Source organism: Castor canadensis, chromosome 5 (genome assembly GCF_047511655.1).
Source record: "Castor canadensis chromosome 5, mCasCan1.hap1v2, whole genome shotgun sequence".
Classification (NCBI taxonomy): Eukaryota; Metazoa; Chordata; class Mammalia; order Rodentia; family Castoridae; genus Castor; species Castor canadensis.
The window spans coordinates 3,891,941-3,918,378 of NC_133390.1; the positions used below are offsets into that span (position 1 = coordinate 3,891,941).

General features: G+C 50.2%; 1 protein-coding gene across 2 annotated transcripts; it reads left to right on the forward strand.

Annotated features, from left to right (window-relative positions):
• Positions 1 to 798: 798 nt before the first annotated feature.
• On the forward strand, positions 799 to 26,279 carry LOC109675234 (interferon-induced GTP-binding protein Mx1). Of its 2 annotated transcripts, none has more exons than XM_020151996.2 (14): positions 799 to 908; positions 3,094 to 3,269; positions 8,081 to 8,273; positions 9,112 to 9,249; positions 11,387 to 11,541; positions 11,846 to 11,984; positions 12,535 to 12,733; positions 14,413 to 14,491; positions 15,733 to 15,855; positions 16,242 to 16,383; positions 18,526 to 18,684; positions 20,091 to 20,167; positions 22,079 to 22,312; positions 25,630 to 26,279. In XM_020151996.2, exons 2-14 carry the CDS (start codon positions 3,165 to 3,167, stop codon positions 25,858 to 25,860), a joined length of 1,974 nt encoding a protein of 657 aa, XP_020007585.2. In that variant the 5' UTR covers positions 799 to 908; positions 3,094 to 3,164; the 3' UTR covers positions 25,861 to 26,279. The 2 variants fall into 2 exon arrangements, with proteins under 2 accessions (XP_020007585.2, XP_073928713.1); XM_074072612.1 differs by lacking the exon at positions 799 to 908 and adding an exon at positions 1,321 to 1,477.
• The last annotated feature ends 159 nt before the right edge of the window (positions 26,280 to 26,438 follow it).

A 26,438-nucleotide genomic window follows, 5' to 3' on the forward strand; every position in this document is an offset into this window, starting at 1 on the left:
ATTGAGCACCCACAGGTGCACCAGGCTCCATGGCAGGTACCGGAGAATACGGTATGACAGAATCTCTCCCTGTCTTCTTGGAGGTGACACCCTGCAAGATGGTGGCCCTGTCTCCACTATCCAAAACATCCACCAAAGACCCAGCAGAACCAGCTGGAACTTAGCAGTGGGACCCTGGAGACATAGCCAAGGGACTTTGCAGGGAGGAGAGTTTTCCCCAGGGCCAGCAGGGGCACCAACACAGTGGCAGAGCAAGAAGTTTGTGCAGTGTCCTGGGGTGTTCAGTGGGGTGCTAAGGTGGCAATGGAGGTGACCTGGATGAGCTCAGAGGCCATTCTCAAAGACTAGGGGTCCGACTCACATTTGATAGGAAAAAAGAGTAACTGCCATTTCTCAAGGAGCAAGCACCTCCGCCGCGATTCAGAAGGAAAATCAGGAACTTCCAGAGGCCAGGAGCTGCCTCTTGCTTGTAGGCTGACTTTAGTTTCCTGTGCAGCAGGTCTGGTCTGTGCTGGAGATCTGCATTGCTCGGTAGTGTCGGGGTCTCGAACACGGCCGCTGCAGGCGCTGGGTTCGGTTTCATTTCTCAGTCCTGCACAGCTCTCCAGAGTCCCTGCTAGGGCCCCAGGGAATTTAGGTTTCTGAGACTTTCGTTTCTGCAGGATTTCGGTGTGGCGGGGGAGGAGGGCGTGGCGGGGGCGTGGCGGGGAAGGAGGGCGTGGCGGGGGCGTGGCCGCCCGCGCAGGGTTCTCTATTTAAGGAAGAGCAGCCTGGCAGCCGCTCAGTGCATCCTGGTGGGGAACTGGTGAGTGTTGCGCCCCGGGACTCCGCGCATCTTAGCTGCTGAGCGAGGGATTTCATCGCTGGACGATCGCCTCGCGGGGCCTTTTTCCGAGCTGGCAATACTAGTAATTACGCTAATGCAGACGGGGCTGGGTGGCTGAGACCCCCCTCAGAAACAGCCCCCTCACCGCGCTTCTCTGCTGCTGGTGGCGGGGATGGGGGTCCCAAGTGGCTCTCCGAGGGACTCTGGTTAAGAAGCGGGGCGGGGGGATGCTGAGAAGTTTCAGATCGACTGCTCCGTGGGCTTTGAGCCCACCGAGACTCAGACCATCATTCACTGGGGTCCTTTTCCCTAAGTGCTGGGAGCTGGCAAGGCAAGGTCTAGGGGGATTCTTTAAAGTGAAGATGGTGGGGGCGTCAGGGACCCGGCATGAGGGAGCCAGGGAGTGGGGGGGGGGCAGCACGGATGCGCATGCTCAGAAATGCCCTGTCCCCCAGCACAGGGAGAAGGAGATGCCCTGGACTCCAGTGGGGGCGTGGCGGGTGGACATGGTGGGGCTGATTCAGCCTCTAGAACCTTCCAGTTTGTGGAGATGATTTGCATCTGTGCGGGCGTTGGAGGGACGCCAGCAGTCCAGGGGGATGACAGAGATGTCCAGACACTAATGAGACCCAATCGCACCCCACCTCACAGGTGACCACTAATTAGCCACTCGTAAAGGATTTTTGAAGGTGTTTACTCAAATTGTCAGTCAAGTTTTTTTGTGGGTGCAAGAGCAAGTGATGCTATCCCCACCCCCCACTGTCAGTCTCCCGAAGTCCTAAATGTCTGAGAAAGGAGCCACTTCTCTGCTTTGCAATGCAGCTGCTGGTCAGGAATTCCTGGGACAGGATCCCCCCACCCTTGCTCCCTGCTTTTCTGCCCTTTGGACGCTCAGCCAGCCTGGGTGGTAGGCAGCCATGTTTGCTCTGACCTGCAGGATGCTCTCCCTTCCATTCATAAACACTGACATGCCAGTGGCTTTTGAGGGAAATCCTTGCAGGAGAAAAAGTTCTAAGTTCTAAGTTCTGCGAGGGTTAATTTTTTAAACCTATGAACCACCCTGGGAAGGTCTCAGGTTCTCAACATCTTGGGTTTTTCTAGTGCTGCTTGCTAGGTGGCCCTTGTTGGAGTAGGAGTAGTGAGGACGGAGGGGCTGCCTTACTACCTCCCACCTGGCTTCTGTTCTGGTCTGAGCTGAGGAGGCTTGCTCACAAGGACAGAACCACAGGGGCCCCTTGAGTCTGGCCCCACCCCCTGCCTCAGGGATCACTGTCCAGTGCTGCTGTAGGTGGCAGCTGGAGGCCTCAGGCAAACTCTCACTGCCTGACTGGAGTGGAGGGACAGGGTCCTCAACCCAGCTCAGGGACAGCGGGAGCCTGTGTGGGCGCAGACCTGCCCTGGGTGGATATGCACAGACCTAGACAGGACAAATGGCCCTTCCCTGCCCCTGACCTCGGGATGAGGCAGGAACCTGTAAATGATGCTACCTTGTGCACTATGTGGCTGAGCTGCAGAGTGGGCGCTGTGCAGAGGGGTCTGCTGCAGGGAGGGTAGGGAGGGAGCTGGGCACACACCCACCACCCAGGCTCCTCTGTAAATGCAGGTGCAGGGACATTTTAGGAGCTATCTGGAGCTGAGAGCTAGGGGGCGCCACTGCTTAAGGTGCCAAGATCCATTGATGGCCATGTTGAGGTCAGACCTACAGCAGGACGCTCAGTGCACTGGGAAAGCAGAGCGAGTGGTGACTGAGACAGCCTGCTCCTGAGACCAGTAGTCTCAAAGGTGACCAGAGGGAGAAATCTGCAGTTTGTAGACAGACCCAGGATTTAACTCTTAGGGCCTCTCGTTTCATGAAACGAATAGAGGAAGGGATAGACTCCCCAGTCCTGATTTACCCGACAGAGTTGAAGCCTTGGGCATGGGGCACAAGCCCCCTGATGGTGCTGTAAGGCCAAGCGAGGAAGTCCTGGCCCCCTAGCCAGGTGTCCAGATGGGCAGATAAGGGGGGGTTCACTATGCACCCTGGGCCACCTGGGAAATGAGATCTTTCCAAAGGCGGGTGCAGGGGGAATGATTTAGAGAACAAATTTCCAGGTGTTCCTACTCCATAAGTACCTTTTAAAATAGGTCGCCTTTCACAGTCACCTTCCCCTCACCTTACCAAATGAAACACTGATGGAGTGACTCTGCTCTTGAAGCCTCTACACCTGGGGGCAGGTGGAGAAGGAGGTTGTAAATATTCATGACCTGAGTGTGTCCTTTCGCAGGAGCCCATCAGCCAGCATCCAAGCTTTCACACTCTCGCATCACAGTGTGCAACTAGGGAAGGAGGAAGAAGATGGGTCCTACTCCACAGAAAGCCAGAAATTGTGATTCAGCTTCGGTATCAAACCATCTATTAGTGAATGGAGATGCTAATGTGACAAAGGAAACTCAGGACATGGTAAGTTGCTGTGTCAAAGTCACTGCTCACAGGGACAGTGTCCATCTGCGAGGTGGGGTGGGGTCTGCAGTCGTGAGTGGGCTGGAGTTCTAGAGAGGAAGAGTGCTGCTGTCTGAGATGATGGACTCCTTGTCCTTCCTGGGCCAAAATGTGCATCTGAGTCCTCTGCTCACTCAGCTTGGGTCAAGCAACGGGCAAATGCAGACATTTTCCTGATGTCGAATGTGTCCAAGCTGCTGTCTTGGTTTGGGCATGCAGTGGACACTGATGGTGTCAGGTAGGGACTACAGGGTGCACTGAGCTGCGCCCTGTCTACGCCATAGCTCAGGCTCCAGCTATAGTCCCTGTGATGTCTCACTGTGACATTTCCTTCCTAGAAAAGACACATGGTGTCTGTCTTCCTACAATCGACCCATTTTTTGGTAAAAATCAACCATGGGCTGTAGAGTGATTTGTCTTGCATTTGGTCCCATCACTGACCTTGTCAGCTCTCTGACCTAGGTTAGTTCGTCTCTGACCTAGGTTGGTTCATCTCCTTAGAAGCCTGGTTTCCATCTGTAAGGTGGGGGTCAACAGCACGGGCCTGTTCAGAGTGACTGCAGCTAACAGTGGGCACTCAGAAAAAGATCAGTATATTGCTGTAGTCTGCTTTAACCCCTGGACGAGCCTGGGGGTTCGCTCAATGGAAATGCACTGGCCTAGCATTTGTGAGACCCCGTTTCCATCCCTAGCACTGCACAGTTAATGAATATGTGAATGAGCCCCGGACCACCATTTTGGATTGTATCCATTTTGAAGCGATGTTCAACTATTTTTCAACCATATGAAGTGTTGAAGGTCATAGACAAATGAAAATAGACCCCTATCTACCACGCTGTACTCCCTGTTTACACTTCTGTGCATCGCCCTCCCATGTCCTCTCCTGTCTGGCTGTAACCCTCACACCCACTGTGTCAGTCACTTTCCATTAGGAACTCCTGAGTTAATCAACTTATAAAGAAGAGAGGATTGTTTCAAACACAGTTGCAGAATTTTCAGTGCATGACCAGTTGGCCCCACTGCTTTGGGCCTGTGTGCCCCATCATGGTAGGAACTTATGGCACAACAAAGTGGACACCTCATGGAGGGAGGAGAAAGAGAGTCCACTTTGAGGACATTCCCTCCCCCGGTGACCAGATGCCTCCCACTAGGCCTCTCCTCTTCAAACCCTACCAAGTCCCAATAGCACCCACCAAGCTGAGGATGAAGTCTTTACCCAGTGGGCCTCTCTGGGGGACATTTCAGATCACATTGTGGCACCCTCTCACTCCCACCTGCTTTGGACGCTGCTGGCCTCTCCCATCCTGTGACAGAGTGCATCTGTCATTCAGCAGCTCTACTTCTAGACAGAGAGAGACCGAGGTTCTGAAAGTAAGGCCTCAAACCAGCAACATGAGCACAGCCTGGAAGGTGTTGGGACTGAGCAACTTTTGTCATCAAAGGCAGGGAGCCTTGTTCCAGACAGTGCAGTGGGTCACACAGATCTCAGAGGCACATCGCAAAGTTGAGTTGATAACTCAAGTTTCAAAACCCAACCTGGCCATGTAGGGATTCACAGCCAAGAGCCAGGTGAAGGACAAGATGGGAGTCCCCAAGAGGGACTTGATTAGGTGGCAAGGGCAGAGGCTTCTTCAGTAAACCCGCTGAGCAGGGGTCTTTGCTAAACTGGGCACAGCAGCAAGGCACACATTAGTGCAGAGAGGCTGAGGAGCCCGCCCACATGTGGTCAGGGTGTCCTGGCCAGTGTGTGCCCTGCTTGGCAGAAAAACACCGTGTCCCCTCGGTCATCACTCGTTGCACTCCATGTTCCATTAGCGGTGCTTCTGACCTTGCCTCCCCTTGCATTGTGTGGCACTGACTAACCACAGCCGCTTGGTTGTCACAGCTCAGGTGACAGGAACATAGAGGCCATGGGTGTGCCTACACCTCCAAGACATCAGGACAGCCCCAAACAGGGAATATCTGGCCCCGTCCTGGAAGCCGGGACTGGTCTCAAAAGCTCCTGTGTATTATAAAGCACTCTACAATGGGACCACAGAGAGAGAAGTAAAGGCAGACAGGATTTTCCCCGACTTTCTTGCTGGACCCCAGTCAGCGGCCTTTGGGACAATCATGTCCAGCTGACAAGAGTGGGCTGGTGAGCCTGAGCCCTTGCTTTCCTAAGGAACCTGCTGGCATCCCAGGATGGGACTGGAAGGAGAGGAGAAGAAGAGGGTCTGCTCTGCTCCTGAAAGTGGACTAGTGCAGCGTCTCTGATTTTGGCTGTTCCTATTTCTCTTTGTTAAAACCAGGACAGTGATGGGTCTAGTGACGATCTGAGAGACCAATGAAACTTTCTTGGACATCTTCTGTGTGATTTATGTTTACTTTCCCCTTCTTAACCTCAGCGTTGTTGAGATGTAACTGACATGCCACAAGTCCCCTAATGTCAAGGCCATAAATGTAATTGGCTTTTCTCCAAGGCTTCATGTAGTTCTTCCAGCTCAGGAGCTTTCTGGAGTGCCCTTTGCCATCTGTGGTGATGCTTCTGTCCAAACCTTCTGCCCATTTTTATACAACCATATTCTTTTTGTTGATATTTGAGGACCTTATATATTTTGGGTACCATTATTACATCAGATGTATGGTTTGCAAATAATTGCCCTGTTTTCACTCATTGAAGATCAGTTGGAGGTGTGACTCAAGTAGTAGAGTGCCTGCCTAGCAAGCCTGAAGCCCTGAGTTCAAACCCAGTACTGCCCCTGCCCCCCAAAAAGAAACAAACGCCCTAGTTCATTCTTTGACTATCAGATGCTTTTCATTATCATGAAGTCCAGTTCATCAGTTGGTTTGTTTATGGATTGTGCCTTTGGGGTCATAGCTGAGAAACCCATGCCAAACCCACATTTGAACACTTTCTTCTCTGTTTCCCTCTACAAGTTCCATCATTTTAGAATTCTTACATTTAGGGCTGTGATTGGTTGCATGTGATGTGAAGTAAGATGTTAGTTTTGGAATTTTATTTTTGTACATATAGACATCAAAACTCCTAATGCCACTTAGTGAAAAGCCCATCTTTCCTCCAGGGCACTGCCTTTGACCTTGTCCAAATCCACTAGGAACTGCTCTATTAATGGAATATGTCTTCTGTCCACCTGTCTCCTGCTTAGGCTATAAGCCCCACACTCTTGGGGTGGCTGCTTCAGAACCATCTGGGATTAGGGATGCTCTCCCTCCCACACTGTTCTCATTCAAGGTCACTGTGGCTGGTTCAGTTGTGTCTAAACCATTTCAGTTAAAGTGCCTTGCTCCTGTTTGGTTTGAGAATACCCTGCTGCTGTTTGCTTCTGTATGAAGCATGTGCTCTTCCTTCCCTTTCCCCGCTATCCTAATGCCCATTGGATTAAGCATGTTTGTTATGAGTCTTCTTCTCTCCTCTAGTCACTGATTAACTCTTGGTGTTTGTAACACACGTCTTTCCCTTAGAGTCTACCCCTGTGTGATAGAGGACGACTTCCTGGGTGGCATAAGAGTCTTCCAGGAGAATGCCCATTTCTCTGCTGCAGCCTGCATGCTGTTTGTGTCATGCACCTTTTTTCCGTGCATCAGAAGCACCACCATTCGTCGCTGTTGTTTTCTCTCAGTCCATTATGTCTTAAGGATATTGAAGCAATAAGAAAGAGCAGTGTTAGCACTTGTGGGGCCGTTTCGTGCAGGTCAGATTTTCATCTCCACAGCCCCCCACCACCTGAGCTCCCACATGTCTGTAGCGAGGTTTGTGGCCATGGCGTTATGTGGTGTCTGGAAGGCTCTGTATTGCCCTCGTGCCTTCCTTTTCCATACTTTGTTTTTAATAATCACATGCATTTCACAAAGCAACGCAGGAAAGGGGTTCAGGTTAGGCAGTGCATTGCCCCGCCTGACTCCCAAGCCAGGAATCACACCTGGCCAAGCGGCTTCAACTCCCCAAGTCCCATTTCCCCATATATAGGAGAGGGGGTAATCGTAATAATTGTAATTACGCCTATCATATCGTGAGGGCAATGTGAGTGAGCCCATGGAAAGGGTGTAGCAGAGTGTGGGCCATTTATGAATGACAGAAACTCTCCTTCTCCTTCTTGTTAACAAATCTTAGAACATAGGAGACAAAACTCTCCACCTCTCCTCCATGTTGAAAAGACAAAGGCCATGTTTGCTGGCCTGGAGACACACTAGCTCTCAGCCATCCCCAGCTGTCTGCCACACCTCAGGTATTTGTCTCTACTCCTCTGGGGTGGATGCCCTTGCTGGGTGTGGAGTTCTAGCTGGATGGCATTTTTTTCAGTTCTTTGAGAATGTTGTGGAATGGAGATGGAGCTGAGTGGCAGAGCACGTGTGTGCAAGTGCGGGGCCCTGAGTTCAATCCCCAGCACCAACAAGCAACAGTGAATCTGCCCCTCTGTCTCCCACTTGCGGCCAACCTTGTCCTTGTTCCTCTGATCATAGAATGTCATTTGTGGCTACGCTTAATGTCTCTTCTTTATCACTGGGTTTTGAGCAATTTGACTCAAATGTTACTTGATTTAGTTTATTTTATGTAATCTCTGCTTGCAGTTCGTTGACTTTCTAGGACCTTTCATTTTGTAGTTTTCATCAAGATTGAGGTTGTTTGTATTATTTCTTCACTTATTTTTTCAGCCAATCTCTCGCTCCCTTTTGGGGTGCCAATAACTGTATGATATCATTCTTGAGGCTGGCTATCTTTGATGGACCATCACCAGCAGGACATAAAGAATTCCTTCTTGGCTCTGCAGGGTCCTGAGAACAACCTCTGCAGGCAGTACGAGGAGAAGGTGCGTCCTTGCATCGACCTCATCGACTCCCTGAGGGCCCTGGGTGTGGAGAAGGACCTGGCCCTGCCTGCCATTGCTGTCATCGGGGACCAGAGCTCGGGCAAGAGCTCCGTGCTGGAAGCTCTGTCGGGAGTCGCTCTGCCCAGGGGCAGTGGTGAGAGTCTATGTTCTTCTTACAGCTCCTCGCCAGGTCCCTCTGTGACCTTCTTCTGTGCGGGATCCCTGATGTAGAACACGTGTGCCTCCCCATATGCTTAAAGCTCCTCAATGTGACCTCTTACGACCTCCTGCGACTTCACTTATCCCCTTAAGGTCCTGTGTACAAGCACAGTCACACTTGGGCCAGGGCTGAGGCATTTGGCCTTGGGGTCACCATTGAGACCATTGCACCATGCAGTCCCACGTTTCTGTGCGGGTTTGTGGAGTCTGCAGTTTGCAGAAGGTCTGGATAAGGGGATTGGGTCCCCAGCCCTCAGCTTCACGTATGAGGGTGTCTGTGTGTCCTGCCCGAGAGGTGCCCTGAGACCTGGGGATCACGCTTGGCCTGCTGCTCAGGATCCTGTTGAAGTTGCACAGCCCGGGACATGAGTGAGGCTGGAGGGAGTGGCCACAACTTAGGTGTTCCGAGAACATGGCACACGCAGGATTTGGAAGCGGTTTATTGGAGGCCGTATTCTAGTGGCCAGAGGTAGTAGTGAGTAACATGTGAATTCGGGGTCCATAGAGGAAGTTTGCATGAGGTTGAGAGGTTTCTGCTGAGTTTGAGCTTGAGCTGATGGTAGGATCTGAGTAGGAAGGCTAACTGGCTGGTGGCTTTCACACACACTGAACAAAAGTCCCCTGGGTGCCTATTACAAATAACTGTCTGATATGAAGCCTCAGAGCATCAGCGGGGATTGCAAAAGGCCCCCACTTCCCAAGCCATTGGTCTGAGTCTTCACGTGGGGTCCCTAAGAGCAGAACACAGTATTGACGCAGGCGTGGTTTCCTAGGCATTGTCACCAGGTGCCCTCTGGTGCTGAAACTGAAGAAGCTGCGGCAGGAGGAGGAGTGGACAGGCAAAGTCATCTACCGGGACATCGAGGAGGAGCTCAGTGATCCTTCCCAGGTCGAAAGAGAAGTCAACAAAGGTGAGAACCAGTGTGTTCCTCATCCCCTGTGTACTCCTGTCCCTGCTCTGTCCTCCTGCACCTAAGTCCCAGGCTCCTTGGCTTCCTCTCCCTTTACGCTCACAAAGACCACCATGCATTGCTTAGCGTGTAAGGAAGTATACGGAGTGATGCGAATTTTTAAATTTACTATGTCCCTCATTAAGAAAGTATACGGAGTGATGCGAATTTTTAAATTTACTCTGTCCCTCATTATAAATTTACTCTTCCCTCTTTCAAGGACTTGTCAACTCCCCAGATCCGAAGGGAGTGAAGCTGGGTGGGGTGAGAAACACTTTCCCTTACAGCTTGGTTGCAGGACATCCTCCAAGGGGACCCATGCTCACTGGACCCAACTGGGTCCTGTGTCTTCTCTGCAGAGGGTGTGTGTGCATGCCATGGTCCCAATCTGGCTGGTTGGTGGTGGATCTCAATAAATGAAAAAGCCCAGATCAGTTTGAAAGACGAAAGGGAAGCTAAGTATGTGTGCAGTGAAGGACAGGGTGGCTGACGATGATGGCATTTTGACTTCCCTTGTTTACTCTAGTATTTTCTGCAAATGTCACATGCTTAGGGTCAGTCCTTTGTGAAATATGCTAATGGCCTGCACTGATTCTTGAAGTAGGAAAGGAGGGGCTACAGTTCTATAAGATGGGAACACAAATTAACATTTGTCCACATTCCTACATAAAGTTCAGTAATGTTACCACGTGTTAATTTGGTCTGAGTAGGGATTAGATCGATGAGCTATGGCAGATAACTCAAAAGAACAGTGTATCAGTCAGCTGTGGCTGTGTAACAAACTGGCCTCCAAACCTAACGGCCTACATTGTGCATGATCCTATGATCCTGTGGACCCAGTTGCAGGCTTGTTCTCTGGGCTGGCCTGGCTGCATGATGGTCCAGGAAGACCGTGGTCCCATCACAGCCAGGCCTTCTCCACCTGTGGTTGCACATGGGCCAGCAGGCAGGCTGGGTCCAGTCCCTGGTGGCAGCAGGGTCCTGGCAGCATCAGAATTCAAGCCCAGTGAGAAGCCCCTTTCCATCTGTTCTGGTATCACAGTTTCTTATGCCCCATTGGCTAAGAAAGTCACGTGGTCATGTCCAGTCTGGAGACAAGGCTGGGTGAGGAAGGAGAAGTGGCAGATGCACGGTAAAGCCGCAGTTATGCAGGAGGAAGGGAATATTGGAAATGGTGCAGCAACCGCAGATGCAGCGGTTAAACTCTGTGGCATTTTCTCTCACGCAAACTTCTGAAGGGCACAGAGCAGAGCTGGGTTGGGGACTCAAGATCAGGAGCCAAGTGACCGTCTCCTTCTCCATTGTGTGTGGCTTCTGTCCCCAGGCCCCTGGTGATTTAGTCAGAAGGGACATATTCTGGCCAGCTGGCGATGGAAAAGGACACACCTCTGCCTGTTGAGCCACCCTCTAGACACTAAATGTGTCATTTTCCTGTGTCATTACCAGGGCTTCATGGCACAACCACAACTCGGGGACATGGTGTTGTGGGAATAATTAGCAACTCTGCCACGGGTGCCACTGTTATTTCCAATCAAGTTCTAGCTCCGAGTCAAACATTCCAAAAAGACGTGCTGCAGAGAAGAGCCAGGTGGTGTTCGCTCACAGTTTGAGGCAATGGTTTCACATCCTGCGTTATCATTACCGAGGCGGAAGGAGCGGAGTGAAATCCCTTAGCAGAGGACCAATGACCAAGGCTCCTCCTGCCTACAATGAGTCGCTCCCCTTGTAGATGTCCAGCTCAGGGGGAGGCAGTTCACAGTGTTTTTGTTTGTTGTTGTTTTACTCACTGTGATCCACACTGATGGGAGGGGTGCAGTTTCCATCAGGAAGAATGTCTAGGCTCTGCTCAGCTGTGCGAGGTCCAGCCTGGTGTCCCGTGGAGATGGTCTCACCAGGTCTCTCTACAGACCCTTCTGGTCACAGCAAAGGAGGTAGTGAGTTGTCCTCGACGACCTTGAGCCTCAACCTCAGAAAGGTGAATCTGCTTTAAACATGCTGGTAGCATGGACCCTGGAGAACTGTCTAGAAGGTGCTGCCAGACTTCCAGGAATGAGACGCTCACTCTGACCTCCCTGGATTTCCTGTTCCTCTTCCTCAGCCCAGAATGTCATCGCGGGGGAAGGACTGGGGATCAGTGAAGAGCTCATAAGTCTGGAGATCAGCTCCCCACACGTCCCGGATCTGACTTTGATCGACCTTCCCGGCATCACCAGGGTGGCTGTGGGCAATCAGCCTGCTGACATCGGACGCCAGGTGAGACTCCAAACTCCAGCCTCCATTCTGACCTGGCTTTGGGTGCCGGGGGGCTGTGTTAGAGCAGCGTGTATCCAAGACTCTGACTAAAGAGGGGACTTGTGGAGGTGGGAATGAGATTGGATGGCCTAGAGGTCGCCACCTGTGTCCTCAGTGTTGATGGAGAAAGTGAGGGAAATTGGAGCAGTCTGTAGCCATTTCTTTGGGGGAGAAATGAGAGCTGAAGCGAGTACAAGGTCAAGACCATGTCAAACTCTCCTTCACCCTCTCAGTACTCAGGACCATGTCATGTCATTTGTTTCAGATCAAGCGACTCATTAGGACATACATCCAAAAGCAGGAGACCATCAACTTGGTGGTGGTCCCCAGTAACGTGGACATTGCCACCACAGAGGCGCTGAGCATGGCACAGGAGGTTGACCCAGAAGGAGACAGGACCATAGGTAAGAAGAGTGGGGAGCTCACAGTGGCCTGTGGAGTGCCTGTGGGAACACGTAACCTGAGTCCAGGAGGGCAAGGCTTGTCACACAATGAGTGGAGTAGGGACCACTGAGGTGCAGGTTGGATCCCCACTGGGCAGGAGGAAGTGAGCCACCTTGGAGCCGTGTTGGTGGTGAGTTGCTGCATAACCTTGTCTTCCTGTTAGGAAGGGCACAGGGATTCAGAGGGTTGGGTGAGGGCTGAAGGAAATCCCACCAGTTAAGACTCAGTGGAAGTGGAAACTGTGTGATGTCCTTATGGGATGAGGGATAAACAGAATCTGGTCTCTGCGAGATGGGCTTGAGTGAAGAAACCAGGAAGAGCCTAGCATTATCCAAGGGACCGTCCTGTCCCCCGCCTGGATGAAACAACCTTTCTCTGGGTTCTTTGGGGCCCTGTGTGCTCTCCACCAACGATGACAGGGAGCCCTGGGGTTCTGGTGACTGGGTGAGAGCTGTGTTCCCTCTGCCTTGGGATTGTGCTGGTCCCTGATCCAAAGGTTCTTGCCCACAGGTATCTTGACAAAGCCTGATCTGGTGGACAAAGGCACCGAAGATGAGGTTGTTAACGTGGTGAGGAATCTCGTGTACCACCTGAAGAAGGGCTACATGATCGTCAAGTGCCGGGGCCAGCAGGACATCCAGGAGCAGATGAGCCTGACACAGGCCCTACAGAATGAGCGTTCCTTCTTTGAGGACCACCCACATTTCAGGTGCGCTGTGCCCACTGTCCCCAACCAAGGACCACGGTTCCTATGTGTGCCAATTGCTGGTCAAAGCAGACATCAGGGGTGTGTGTATGTGTGTGTGTTAGTGTAAGTGTGTGTGTATGTGTTTGTATCTGGCAATGTCTGTGAACCTTGCTTAGAAGCATAAATGTGGAATTCACAAAGTTTCTCAAAAAAAAAAATCAGTGAAAATAGGATGTGATTTGCTAGAGCAAATTAAATAGTGTGGTACTGGTAGCAGAATATGAAGAAGTAGAACAGAATGGAGAAGCAGCAGAAAACACACAGCCGACCCAGGATCGTGTGTTCATAGATGCCAAAGTGGCATTTGAAGTCAGTGTGCTGAACCAGTTTATCCACGTGGCCTGGGATAATTGTTTAATATCTGGAAAAAGTTATATGGGAATTTTGCCTAACATCCTATGCCATGTAAATATGGACTCCTAGTTACAATTACCATTACTAATGAACAGCTTGGAAGAACGTGGTGTGTGTTGTACAGGAGAACCTGCCATCCTTCATGCCACAGGAGAACTTTGTGTGAAAGGAAAGGCCTAACAAGTGGTAGGATTTAAAATGAACAGGACAGAGTTGGATACATTATCACGTTGACTTCTAAAAGGCGGAGGTGAGGTGTCACTGAAATGACAAGTGTGTCACTCAGGCATGTGCCCACCATGGCTCTCCACAGTAGCACAAGGTAAAACGACATGGTGTCCACAGTTGGGGGAATGCAGAAACAGGACGGGTATGATTTTGAAGTAGCACCTTACTCAGCCTCAGAAAGGCAGGGCATTCTGATAGGAGCTAGATTGTAGCCAACCTCGTAGACATGGTGTTAAGCCACAAGCAGACTAACACTGTGTGGTTCCACTGGATGAGGTCCCTAGAGCAGCAAATTCACAGAGACAGACAGCAAAGTGGGGCCAGGGGCTGGGAAGAGGCAGAAATGGGTGCTTGTGTTTAATCTGGCAGTTTCATGTTTGTAAGAGGAGAAAGTCCTGACGGTAGATTTTGGTAATGATTACCCACAGTGTGAATGAGTTTAATGTCACTCAACTGTCCACTAAGCATGGTAAAAATGATCCATTTTACATCGTATGTATTTAGCCAGAATTTTAAAAAATCCACCGTTATAAAAACTAAGCTTAGTCTGAGTGTAGTTAGTTTGGTTTAATATGCAGAGATTCAGGCAAGATGGTGCATACCTGTAATCCCAGCACCAAGGAGGCTGACACAGGACTATTGGGAGTTCAAGGCTGGCCAGCCAGGGGTCCATACCTATGACCCTGTGTTTATGAGTGAATAAATGAATGTTGAGATGAGAGAATGAACGGTTATACGTATTATTGCACTTCTCCCAGCAGGCATCGCTCAGAACAAGAGGGATGTCACACAGGTGTGAAGACCCTATCTATAGTCAGATGTCTAGAGACAGTTATAATATGAGGGCAAGGGATCACTGAAGCCCACTGTGGAAATATCGGAGCTGACTCACCTGCAGCCACAGTTCTGTACAGTGCAACTCTGAGCACTTGCTGGGAACCAATCACAAGGCCTTTCACTTGTTGGAAGTAGCTGAATTGGCCTTGACCTCCCCGTGCAGGCTGCAGACATGCAAGTTCTGGCCCCATCCCAACGGACTCTCTCTTGTGTTCTCTCAGGGCTCTGCTGGAAGATGGGAAAGCCACGGTGCCCTGCCTGGCAGAGAGACTGACCTCCGAGCTCATCAAGCACATCTGCGTAAGCACGGGTGGGCCCCTGTGTTCTCTGAGAGGGATCCACGGACACCAAGCTTGGCAGTGGGGCTGGACATTTCTGGCACACGGCACTGTTGGAGATTTCTGGGCACACTGAGCTGTGCTTGGCATCGGTGATCCAGCATCGATGGCCTGGGTGCTCGGTTTCAGCTGCCATCACTCACTGGATGAGGGCTGTGTCATGGCTGTGAGCTTCCATTCCTGGAGGGTGATGTGAGGGTGTTCTTAGGAGCCAGGGCTCAAGAGGGCTTCTGGGGAGAGGCAGCGCCCACTTCTCTCAGACCCTGGTAGAGCTTCCAGCTCAAACCACTCTAGTTCTCCACTTGGGGAGTGGAGTCTCAGCAGAGATCCCCTGTGCTCTGCACCAGAGTTCAAGGGCCTCCTCACAGCCCCAGGATGTGGGAGGAGAGCCAGACAATCAATTTCCAGTGATCTATAGGCTGATGCTCCCTGGAGCCCCCTTGCAGCAGAAAGAGGTGCTGGTTTATTGGACTCCCTGCTGAGCCAGACTCAGAGATTTCTCTTGTGTCCCCGCAGCAGAATGAACTCCCAAAGCCAAGTACACCTTTTCTCCTTTTGATCAATGCCCTTCACCCAACCTGGGGTCCTTGCTTCTTTCTTCTGCAGTCCCCTGGCTTCAGTCTCTGAGTGTCCCCACTCTTACACTCGCTGATGCAGGAAAGGTGCAGTTGTCATGTTCTCCCCAGGGCTTTCAATGCTTGCAGTGGAAGGACGGTCCCAGCCCACGGTCAGCCTTGTAGCTGACTATCAGTATACAGATAGCCAAAGCTGTCAGGGACTCTGGGAACAACAGAAAACCTTGACAGCCTTGTACCTATCCAAAACAACATAAAAGTTGAGGAATTTCAGGCTGTTCCAATTCAAGTTTTAAGAACCTACTAGTCAGGTGGATCTGCCTGATCTCCCTGCAGAGGCTCAGGCAGTGTGGCAAGGAGGAATGGCTCGTTGGTGGCTCCTATGAGGCCAGGCCATGTGCAGTGGAACCTCCACACAACTCATGAGGCTGTGCACAGGCGCAGGAATGCGGGCAGACTTGGGTGGAAACGGGAACCCCTATCGTGTCTCTACGTATATGGACAATTTTTAGGGGACACTGGATGTCACCTGTATGTCACAGCTACTCTGCAGAGCAGACTCAGGGCCTCCTTTTCATTCTCAGTCCTTATTTATATAATCTCATTATTTTCTTTATATTTCTCTCAGAAATCTCTGCCACTATTGGAAAATCAAATAAAGGAGAGTCACCAGAAAGTAACAGCAGATTTACAAATCTGTGGCATGGGTGTACCAGAAGATGATAACGAGAAAACATCCTTTCTGATAGACGTGAGTGTTGCCTTTGGCCTCACACTGGAGGATCCTGTACCTGGTGGACTTCTGTCCTCACTCCCCCAATGCTGATCCAAGCACATTCTGCCCACTTAGTGCTTTAAAGGCAGTTGGGGTTGAGACACTGGCCAGGGAGTGGTGGGCGGGAGCAGGTGGAGCCCATGGGGAGGGAGGGTCCCCTCGTTCATGGACTCTGCCATAGGAGCACTCAGCCCAGATCCCAAAGGAGATCAGGGGAGGGGAGGGACTTCCTGATACCCCAGTATTCTATAGTGGCCCAAAAGGAGGAGAAGGACCCACCCAGCTCAACACACACACGACCCCCGACCTTGACCCCTGTGTTTAGGTGTCTCCTCTTATACTGCTGTTATTCTTCTTCACAGAAAATTAATGCATTCAATCAGGACATCACTGCTTTAGTACAAGCACAGGAGACCGTGGAGGTGTTAGAGACCCGGCTATTTACCAAACTCCGAAATGAGTTCTTCAATTGGAATACTGAGATTGAGAAACATTTCAAAATAGGTGAATGTCTTGTTGAATTTGGGCTGCTATAGCTAACTACCTTCGACTGGGGTATTTGTAGACAACAGAAATTCATTGCTCACAGTCCTGAGTGCTGGGAGATCCAAGATTAAGGAACGAGCCATTTCTGTTTGCTGAGGGCACATCTCTGCTTCCCAGATGGGTGCCACCTCGCCGTGTCCTCAATCAGGACAAGCAGCTCCTCTGGCCCTTGTTCTAAGGACATGCTTCCCATTCATGAGGGCAGTACCCTGGAGACCTGCTCAGTTTATCAAGACCTCCCTTTCAGTGCCACCACACTGGGGATGAAGTTGGAGGGCACATTGTGTCCCCAGCAGGGGGTCAAAGCATCATGATAGACCTGGGGTGTTGCCTGACACAGGGGAGCAGGATGCAGGAGTGAGGATTCCAGGAATAGGGAGAGCCACACAGAAGCTACATTTGCTCTGTTCTGTGTTCTGAACTCAGCTGAGCAAGCACCTGTTACTGATTTCAAAGACACCTAAAGAGAAAATGTAGATTGATTGCTCTGCATCAACATCTTCTAGAAGAATCTGTCCTGCTGGATAGAGAGCACGTGGACATGGTGCATGCATCCTGGTTTCTATGTCACCCATCTTTGTTCACTGGCCAGAGTCATATTCCGGTGTGTCACCATCAAGTCCTCAGGAGCCTGAAGGAGGCAGAAAGTGTGTTCTGAAGCCTACTCTTCACTCTCTCAAGATCCCTAAAGGAAATCACATATCCAACACGATAAGGGTGCAGTGGCTGAGGAAAATTCCAGGTGACGTCACTTGATGGGGATCCACAGGTCATTTCGACCAACCAGAGGTTCAAGTAAACATGTCTCCTTGACATTGAATGATGAATGTGGGAAAGAGAGTGACGCACTGTGGAATCCATTTGTCCTTGGCAGAGGGCATGGAGGGCAAGTGGGTTGGGTACCGGTGCTCTTGGTGGAGAACCATTTGTGATGAGCATTTGGGGTTAGTGACTCTTAGTCTGCATGTTTCTCGTCCTAATCTGTTTGAATAAGGACACCAGTCAGCCTGGATTACAGCCCACACTAACGGCCCCATTTCAATTTAGTAGCTTCTCTAAAGACCATCTCTGAAAACACAGTTACGCTCTGATGTACTGAGGGTAGGGCCTGAACACATGAATTTTGGGGAGACGCAATTCAGCCTATAGCATCAAACAGTGGAATATTTTTAGCCACTGAAAGGCACGAAGCACTGGTACACGCTACAACGTGGCTGAACCTTGAGAACGTGACGCCACGTGAAAGAAACCAGCACAATGGACCACATATCATGTGATTCCTGGATGCAATGTCAGAATAGGAAATCCGTGTAGGCAGAAGCAGAGGTGTGGCTGCTGGGCTGTGGAGGGGGAGCTGGGGAGGGACTGCTGGCGGGGGTGGGGCTCCTCGAGGCCATGGGAGCATCTGGAATTAGACAGCCATGGGGTTGCACAGCTTTGGGAATATCTAAAAGTCATTGAGTTGTCCACTTTTAATAGGATGAGTTTTATTGTCTGTGAACTAATCTCAATAAAAACAATTCCTGTGGGAAACTATCTCCCCACCCAAAGCGGGAGACAAGCAACCTGTTCTTCTCAGAGCAGCCAGGGCCCCTCTGAGTTGCCACCAATGCGGTGTCTGTCACAAGAAGAGCATTCAGTCCAGTAAACAGTGACGTCATGTCACACTCAGGTAGATGTTTCCTGATCCTCCCAGCTCAGGACCATGTGGTGCCCAGGGAGCTTCAGCTGGTGCTCGGGTCTTCTCTGCTCTCCAGGCCTATGAATTCTGGCCCTCTTTCTTTTGTCTGGTCAGATTGGCTCTATGTGACTCATAGAGCCACATAGTACATTTCCAGAATATGCCTTCTGTAGTTTCTGCTTTTCCTGATTTCTGGCACGGTTCTCTGGCTCTGCACCTGTCACCTTGCCTCAGCTGTCTTGAGGTTGGTTTATTCTTCATTGCAGGCCTGTGTTTCAGTTTACACATCAATGTTCATTTGATTTTGTTTTTGCTTGCCATTCATGTTTTCAGAAAGACCAGAATAGGATTGTCTATTAAAATCTGCAAGATTGTTTTCGTAAGAAGAAACAAAATCAGAGCTATTCTTTCCTCTGTAGGTTCTGATGTTTTATTTGGTGAAATGAAGAGATTTGAAAACCAGTATCGTGGCAGGGAGCTGCCAGGATTTGTGAATTACAGGACATTTGAGACGATCATAAAAGAGCAAGTGAGAGCCCTGGAAGAGCCCGCTGTGGACCTGCTACATAGGGTCACTGGTGAGTGTCTAGTTTTGCTTTCTGACATTTTATTCCTGGGGCAGAGAAAGTTTGAACCAAAGCCAGAGCCAAACTGCAAAGCATCCTCTATCACACTTTCTCTACCAAAATCCAATTCTCTTAATCTCCAGACGTCAACATAGAGGTCAAAAATTAGTGTTCAAAAATTTGACAGCATTTTGACCCAGACTGTTGGGACCACTCCAGGAGAGCTGAAGGCAAACTCCTGGCCCTTTGCCTGTGACCCATCAAAGCATGGTGTGTATTTTCTACTCTGCCCTGTGCTCTTCCAGCAGCTGAAGGTGCTAAGCACCTAAGATCAGGTAAGATGACGATGGCTTTAGTGAGCTACAAGCTTGTCTCTCTGTCTCCGGAGAGTAGCTTGGCCTCTTTAGTCAGTGCTGATTCCCTTCTGCTTGTGAGCCACAGCTCCAGTTAAAACCTTGGGTGCATCCCACACAGTTGGCTACCTGGAGTGTGTGTAGACCCCACAGGTATGAGCTCAGTCCCAGAAAACTGTCCCTAATTTCATATGGCTATCTCAAGTCTGTGGTCTCCCATCTTGCCTGCCTCACTTCATGAACCTGAGTTCCCCAATGGTCTTGAAATTGCAAACATCAGGGATGGCTTCACTGATGTTTACCATGGACCATGAGTATGTTAGAAAAGAGACAGGGGCATCTGTCGCTGTGGAGTGGAGCATCCCCTCCTGGTTGACATTGGAGTTGTAATCCAGAAGCTGTGTGAACTTGGACCTGTAGAGGGTTCATGGAGGTTGCACTGCAGAGGCCACACTGGTGGATGACATTCTCTGCCCTGCTTCTTCGCTGGAGGCCAGGACAGTGGGGAATCAAAGGTCCAAGCTTCTGACCCTGGCTTGGCACTTATGGCCCCTATCTTGGGGACCACCAAGAGTTATCTCAGTAGAACAAGTGGTGGTCCTGTCACACGGAGAGTTCCAGGGCACCCGGAGCTCAGCGTCAGGGTGGCACAGACAGCAGATATCTCTCCTCTGCTTCGCACCGGCGATTCTAATCACGCTCAAAGTGCCCTGTGTTGGGGTCTCTCAGAAGCAAAGTCAGGGGCGAGATGTCTGTGCACCCCGCCAAGTCCCCAACATGCAGTGGGTGCAGGGTGGTGCCACTGTGACCAGGTGCAATATATAAGAATTTCATTTTTGGAACTGTGTATACTTAGGATAAGAGGTGTAAGGTGATGTGGGTGATTGCAGGAGAAGGTGGATTTCAGGGTCTTCCACAGGGCGGCTTCCTGTTCACATGGGAGGAGCAGGAGAGGAGGGTGAGGCAGGAACCTTCCTTTCTTTCCCGTCTACGCCCAGGTCTTTGGAATCTATGCAGAGTAAACTGAGCTCACTCTTGTGGAACTTCTTTTTTGTCTTCCCACAGACATGGTTCGAGTTGCCTTCACAAATGTTTCTGCAAAATATTTTCAGGAGTTTTTTAACCTCCACAAAACTGCCAAGGTAAATCCAACCAAGCATTTTTGCAGAAGGAATACTAAGCAAGGGAATTCTTGGGTTGAGGCCCTTGGGAATTTATCGCACACGTTTGGAGAAGTAGGTGTTCAACTTCACTTGAGAATGTGACTGATGACGCCCCAGCACTATGTGATCAAGAGAGAAAGAGAGAGAAAGGAAGAGGGAGAGGAGGCGAGAGAGAGAGAGAGAGAGAGAGAGAGAGAGAGAGAGAGAGAGAGAGACAGACAGACAGACAAACATTCAATGAGGAAGTTAAATATAAAAATGGTTTCTATCCAGAGTGAAGAGAGAGCAAGGGAGAAGGAGGCCCCTCATCCACCATCCACAGGGACAGGAATGGCCAAGTGACCAAACTCTTCCCCTGGGTGCAATAGGGTTCCCAGCACAGGTGGGACAATGGCTCTGCCATACACCAGGCAGATGGTGTTTGGGCCTGAATTGTTCTTGTTTTTCTAGGAGATTGAGGTGCGTCATTAGGATATTTGAGATCTCTGTTTTGTCTTCCTTCCTTCCTTCCTTCCCTCCCTCCTTCCCTTCTTCCTTTCTCCCTCCTTCCCTTCACTACTTCCCTCCCTCCCTCCCTCCTTCCTTCTTTCTTCTTATTACAGATATAGGCACTCATAGGTATAAACTTTGCTCTTAGCACCTTCCTCTGTATTCCAGAGGTTTGGTAAGTTGTGTTTTCATTGTCATTAGATTCTAGAAATTTTTTTATTTCCCTCACAGTGCAACAGTGCAGTGCTCAGCCTCCACGCATTTGAGTATTTACTGTTGTTTCTTTTGCTCTTGATATCTAGTTTTACTCTACTGTGGTCTAGCAGAATACAGGAGTTTATTTCAAATTTCTGATATCCGTTAAAGATTTGCTTCATGTCCTAAAATGTGATCTGCTTTGGAGAAAGTTCTATAGGATGTGAGGAGAATGTGTGCTACACAGCTCCTGGATAGAAGGTTCTATAGATATCTGTGAAGTCCTTTTGGTCTATTGTGTTGTTTGATTCTGAAGTTTCTTAGTTGACTTTTTGTCTGAATTATCTATCCATTGATGAGAGTGGTATACTCAAGTCTATTATTGAGTTGGGGTTTATCTGTGCTTATAAGTCCAGTAGTGTTTGTTCAATGAAATTGGATGTGCTCTTTGGTGTGTATATGTTAGCAACTGTTATCTCCTCTTGATGGATTGCTCCCTTATTGATATGAAGTGACCTACTTTTTCTCTTGTGACTAATTTTGGTTTGAAGTTGGTTTTTATTAGATGTGAGGATAGCAACTCCTGTCTGCCTTTGGATTCCTTTGCTTGAAAATTTTTCTTCCATCCTTTCACCCTAAGCCAGTGTTTGTCTTTGTCAGTGAGATGTGCATCTTGTAGGTTTGGTTTTTGCTTTTTAATCCAACCTGCCATCCTATCTCTTTTGGTTGGAGATTCGAGGTTATTAACATTCAGCATTAGTACTTAAAGGTATGTAGTATTTCCTATCATTTTGTTGTTTTTGTGATGTTTGCTTCTTTCTTTTGTGAAGCAAAACCAACAAAATGACGTGAAATACTCATCTGCTAAACTACTTATCAAGTCAGATTTAATCTTTCCTCTGTCTTCCTGGTTGTGTTTATCTTCCTCCTCTGTGTGTATGATACCTTTAAGTATCTTCTGTAGCGCTGGTTTACTGGTCATGAATTCCTTTAGTTTTTGTTTATGGTGGAAAGTTTTTACTTCTCCTTCAATTATGAGGGGTAGCTTTGCTGTATACACTAATACAGGTTGACAGTTACTTTCTTTGGGGACTTGGAATATATCATTCTGTGTCCTTCTTGCTCTTAGCATTTCTGTTGGAAAAAACCTGCTGTTATTCTGTTGGGTTTGCCTTTGTATGTGATGTGTTTCTCTTTTCCTCACAGAATAGAATTGAAGACATTAGATTAGACCAAGAAAAAGAAGCTGAGAAGTTGATCCGACTTTACTTCCAGATGGAGCAGATCGTCTATTGCCAGGACCAAGTGTACAGAGTTGTGTTGCAGAATGTCAGAGAGAGGGAAGCAGAAGAAGAGAAAAAAAAATACACTTTTTCCGTCCTTCCTTCAAAGGACATTTCCATGGCTGAAATCTTGCAGCACCTGAAAGCCTACCACCAGGTAAGTGTGTGAATGTCTCAGAACCATGGTGCCAGGTCACCTTTGCTTCCACACACCTCTCTCTTTAGGGATGTTAGGTGTGTAAGCTGCTCACAGCCAGCTCTATCCTGAAGTCCTGTAAACCTCCCATAAGTGGTTCCACCTTAGCTAGATAGAGGTGATGGTACCTTGGAGCCAGTGATATATGGCTTTGACTGTGTGGCTTTGGCCTAATGACTGAGCCTCTCTGAGCCTTGGCTGTCTTCTCTGTAGAATGCTGTCTCCTCATAGTGAGTACTACGTAAGAGCAGTGTGGTTGAGTTCCATAGTGCGATGCCATGGTGCTTACCAGGTGGAAGCCTGCATCTCCACACCTACTGGGATGGATGTTGCCCATGTCTAACTGTCTGAGTGCAACGGGTAGAGCTCAGGGAGAGCACCTGGACTTGGACATGTCTGGACAGGTGAAGCACTGGTGGTCCCTGGTTTGCACACACACACCCTCTTCACCCTTGGCTGCTGTAAGACTGAGATCTCCATTTGAGCCTTTCACGCAGGCCACCGGGGATCGGGGGACCATGCACATGTGGATAGCAGGTCTGAAGTGCACCGTGCTAAGGGGACCCAGAGAAGACTCGTGCTACTGGAAGGAGACCACATTTTGAGCAGTGAGGTTCTAAACTGAGGGTCCAGCTCCACTTTCAGTGACTCGGGGTGCTGCACACACAAGAGTGAAACCAGTGAAGAGAAGGCAAATTCAGAGCTACTTCCTCATACCCCACTTAACCCCTGTGTGCTCAGACTGCCTCATGGGGAACAGGTGACTTTTAGAGTAGACAAGGTAGATGCAGGTACAAGATCCACAAGCAGAGACTCCATGGACTCCACTGGAGCCATGCAGCCCACTCTGGAAGAGCCCTTCCCTGGGTCTTTCATCTCATCCCTTGTGACTGCACACACCACAGGGCTCCATTTCTATGTGACTGCACACACCACAGGGCTCCAGTCCTATGTGGCTGCACACACCACAGGGCTCCCGTGCATCTCCATTTTGCTATGAGTTACTAAAAGGTGGGCAGAGGATGTGTGCTGCTCTGCCCCTGGCTTCCTGGTCTCTTCCTTGGAGCTGGCCCCACTTCAGTCCAGTGGAGCCACTCGTTCTTTTAATGGTTCCTGAATATCCACATGGTGATGGCTCTTGGAGCTGTCCCCTGTTCATGGACACAGTGACTTGCAGCCTTCTGCTCCCCAGGGATGCTGCATCATGTAACTTTGCTGGTACATCATGAATCTGGAAGCAGAAATGGCCTGACGGGAGATTCCTAGTGTGCTGGGCAGTGTGGTGCCAGGTGAACAGGACCACTGGGGACACATACACATCAATACAGAAATGCCCTTCAAGGAGCTGGCTGTGGGTCTGAGGGCTACAAGTCCCTAATGGGCAGTTTGGACATGGGCAGGAGCCCAGCAGGCCACAGGAGAATTCCTTCTCCACAGGGGGACACCAGCCTGGCCTTGTTGACACAGGACAACAATGTCACCAAAGGCCAGGATAAGGCCCATTCCTGTGGCTAAACCCCCACACCTTCCAGCTTCATCTGTACTGGAGTTGTTGGGCTTTGACCATCAGATGGATGGAAGTGACATCTCATTGCAGCTTTGCCTGGCACTCCATCCTGTGACAATGAACTTGCTTCCAGTCCCTGCAGGCCGAGCTCTGCAGCCAGGCCCGAGGCCTTCATGACTGGAGACAGCACTCTGCAGTGCTCCATCTGCTTGTGACTCTGTCTGTAGTGGTTCTAGACCAGGCTGAGGTTTTCTAGATTCATGGGTTGGGATTAGTTCTAGGACTTTGGGGGTAGAGAGGCTTCTGGCTTTTTGTTCTGTTTTGTTATACTTTAACAGAACTTTGCCCCACTGGGACTTTGACAGAGGTCCACAGTGTCTTCTTAAGTCACTTCTCCTTTCAGATTTTTATTACACCTTTGACCTGCCTGCATTTCCCAGCTCTCAGCATGAGGCAGAACACAGGTGCGACAGTTGGCACCTTCTTTGAAGGACCCTATCACCCCACTGGGGAGCCCCAGAGCCACTCCTGCTTCTTCTCAGTGCTTGGGGTCTGTCTCTAGACCCCATGCTGTTCTGTTGGGGCTTTTCCTGGCAGTCGTGGTCGTAGCAGGACATCCCCCAGTGTCCTGGGCCCAGTGCAGCTCACCCCACTGCTTGTTTTCTTCTTTGTTGTGGGAAAATACATGTTACACCATGTGCCACCTCAACTTAAGTGCCACAATTTAGAGACATTAAATGCCTTTTCATGACTATGCAGTCATCTCAACAAGCCACTCTGTCCCCATTATACCCTGATGCTTCACTCACTCCCCAGCCGTGAACCCTCTATTCTTCTGTCTGTCTCTATGAGTCTGAGAATTCTAGGGACTTTGTAAACATGGAACCATGAAATATTTGTCCTTTTGTAATGTCTCAAGGTCCATCTGTGTAGGAGCAGGACTCAGAATTGTGTGTCTGGGGATATCAGTCCTTCCTCGCAGCTGTGTCTCCTGCTCCCACACCAGGCTTGCTTTTGCAGGGCCCCACACGAATCCCAAGGGTCCCCCTCCACCTGCCATTTGGTGATGGGTCACACCCCAGCTGGTTCTGGTCCTAGAACAGGTAGCGTGTGTTCCACTCCATCCCACTGTCTCTTGAATAGTCACTGGGTGCTCATCTCCTACCTGGCTTCTCCCTACACCGGTGTCTTATGACACTTTTAATCTGTTTAACCATCCCAGGAGGTTCACACTCATATTATTGCTGAATCCTAGAGAGGGAAACCAAGTCACAGAGAGGTAGCTGAATTTGAGGCACCACTGTACATATCACCTTCGTGAAAGATCGTTCTGTCTGAGGACAGAGAGGATCTGGCAGCAGCTGGGCTGGGAGGCAGGAAGCAGATGGTGAGACCTAAGTTTCCTCTGGTGGAACCCAGGGCTCCCTCCTGTGGCTTCTGACAGCCCAGTGTCCTTCCTGCCTAATAGCTTGTGCTTGATGAGGAGAGGAGGTGTACAATGCTCTCAGCAGAGGTGTACGTGGTTTGGAAATGGAGTTTGGGGCTGAGTGTGTCTGTTGACGGTTTGAGGGCACGTTTTACCCTCTTCCACCAGGAAACTGGGCACAGAGTCCAGCTCCCACTCTGACCTCTGCCTGGCCCTTGCTCTGCCTGCAGGACAGAGGACACTCGTGGGGACAACACCAGGCCAGGGTCACATCCCTTGGTGGAAAGCTGGGTTCCCCTGCCACTCCCCTTGCACTTTTTTCTGTGACATGTCCGTTCCTCCCAGGAGGCCAGAAGGAGCATCAGCAGACAAGTCCCTTTGATGATCCAGTACTTCGTCCTGCAGACATTCGGCCAGCGGCTGCAGAAGGCCATGCTTCAGCTCTTGCAGGACAAGGAGTCCTGCAGCTGGCTCCTGAAGGAGCGCAGTGACACTAGCGAGAAGAGGAAGTTCCTGAAGCAGCGGCTGGAGCGGCTGGTACGGGCTCGGCACAGGCTTGCCAAATTCCCTGGTTAATTGGGCTCTGTCCCTCCCCAGAGCTCCAGGGGAAGCAGGCTGCACCCCTGTCCCAATGGCGGCACCATGATTCTTTAGTTGTAAGCTTAGTGGTCAGACCATAGAGATCTCTGTGTGCCCTGAGGAGATGAAGGTCAGGGAGGAGCCATGGGGACTACCTTCACTCCAGCAGGGAGACAGTAGCCCTTTAAAGCACAGGATGCAGAGTGGGGAGACTGCCACTGTCTTAATGGGAATAGCGACCTCCCTGACCTGCTCACTTTCTTTGTCACAAGGCCACCCAGGTTCCACACTCTGGCAGGTTCATTACTGGTGGTGTAATATCCTTTGGAACCAGTGTTAAGGAGCAGCCAGGCCTTGCTGGATGCCCGTGGTGGCCATGTCTCCTCTGACCCTAATAAACCCTGTATCTGACAGCGGACACTCCTCTGAGTTGCTTTGTTTTGGTAGAAGGGGACTGAACTCGGCTTCTGAGGACCCCAGCTCAGCTGAGCTGTGCTCCCTAGGGCTGGGTGGAGAAGAGGGACAGAGCAGGGTCCAACTGTTTCCTAGGGGCTGCTGGGAAGAGGGACAAGCTG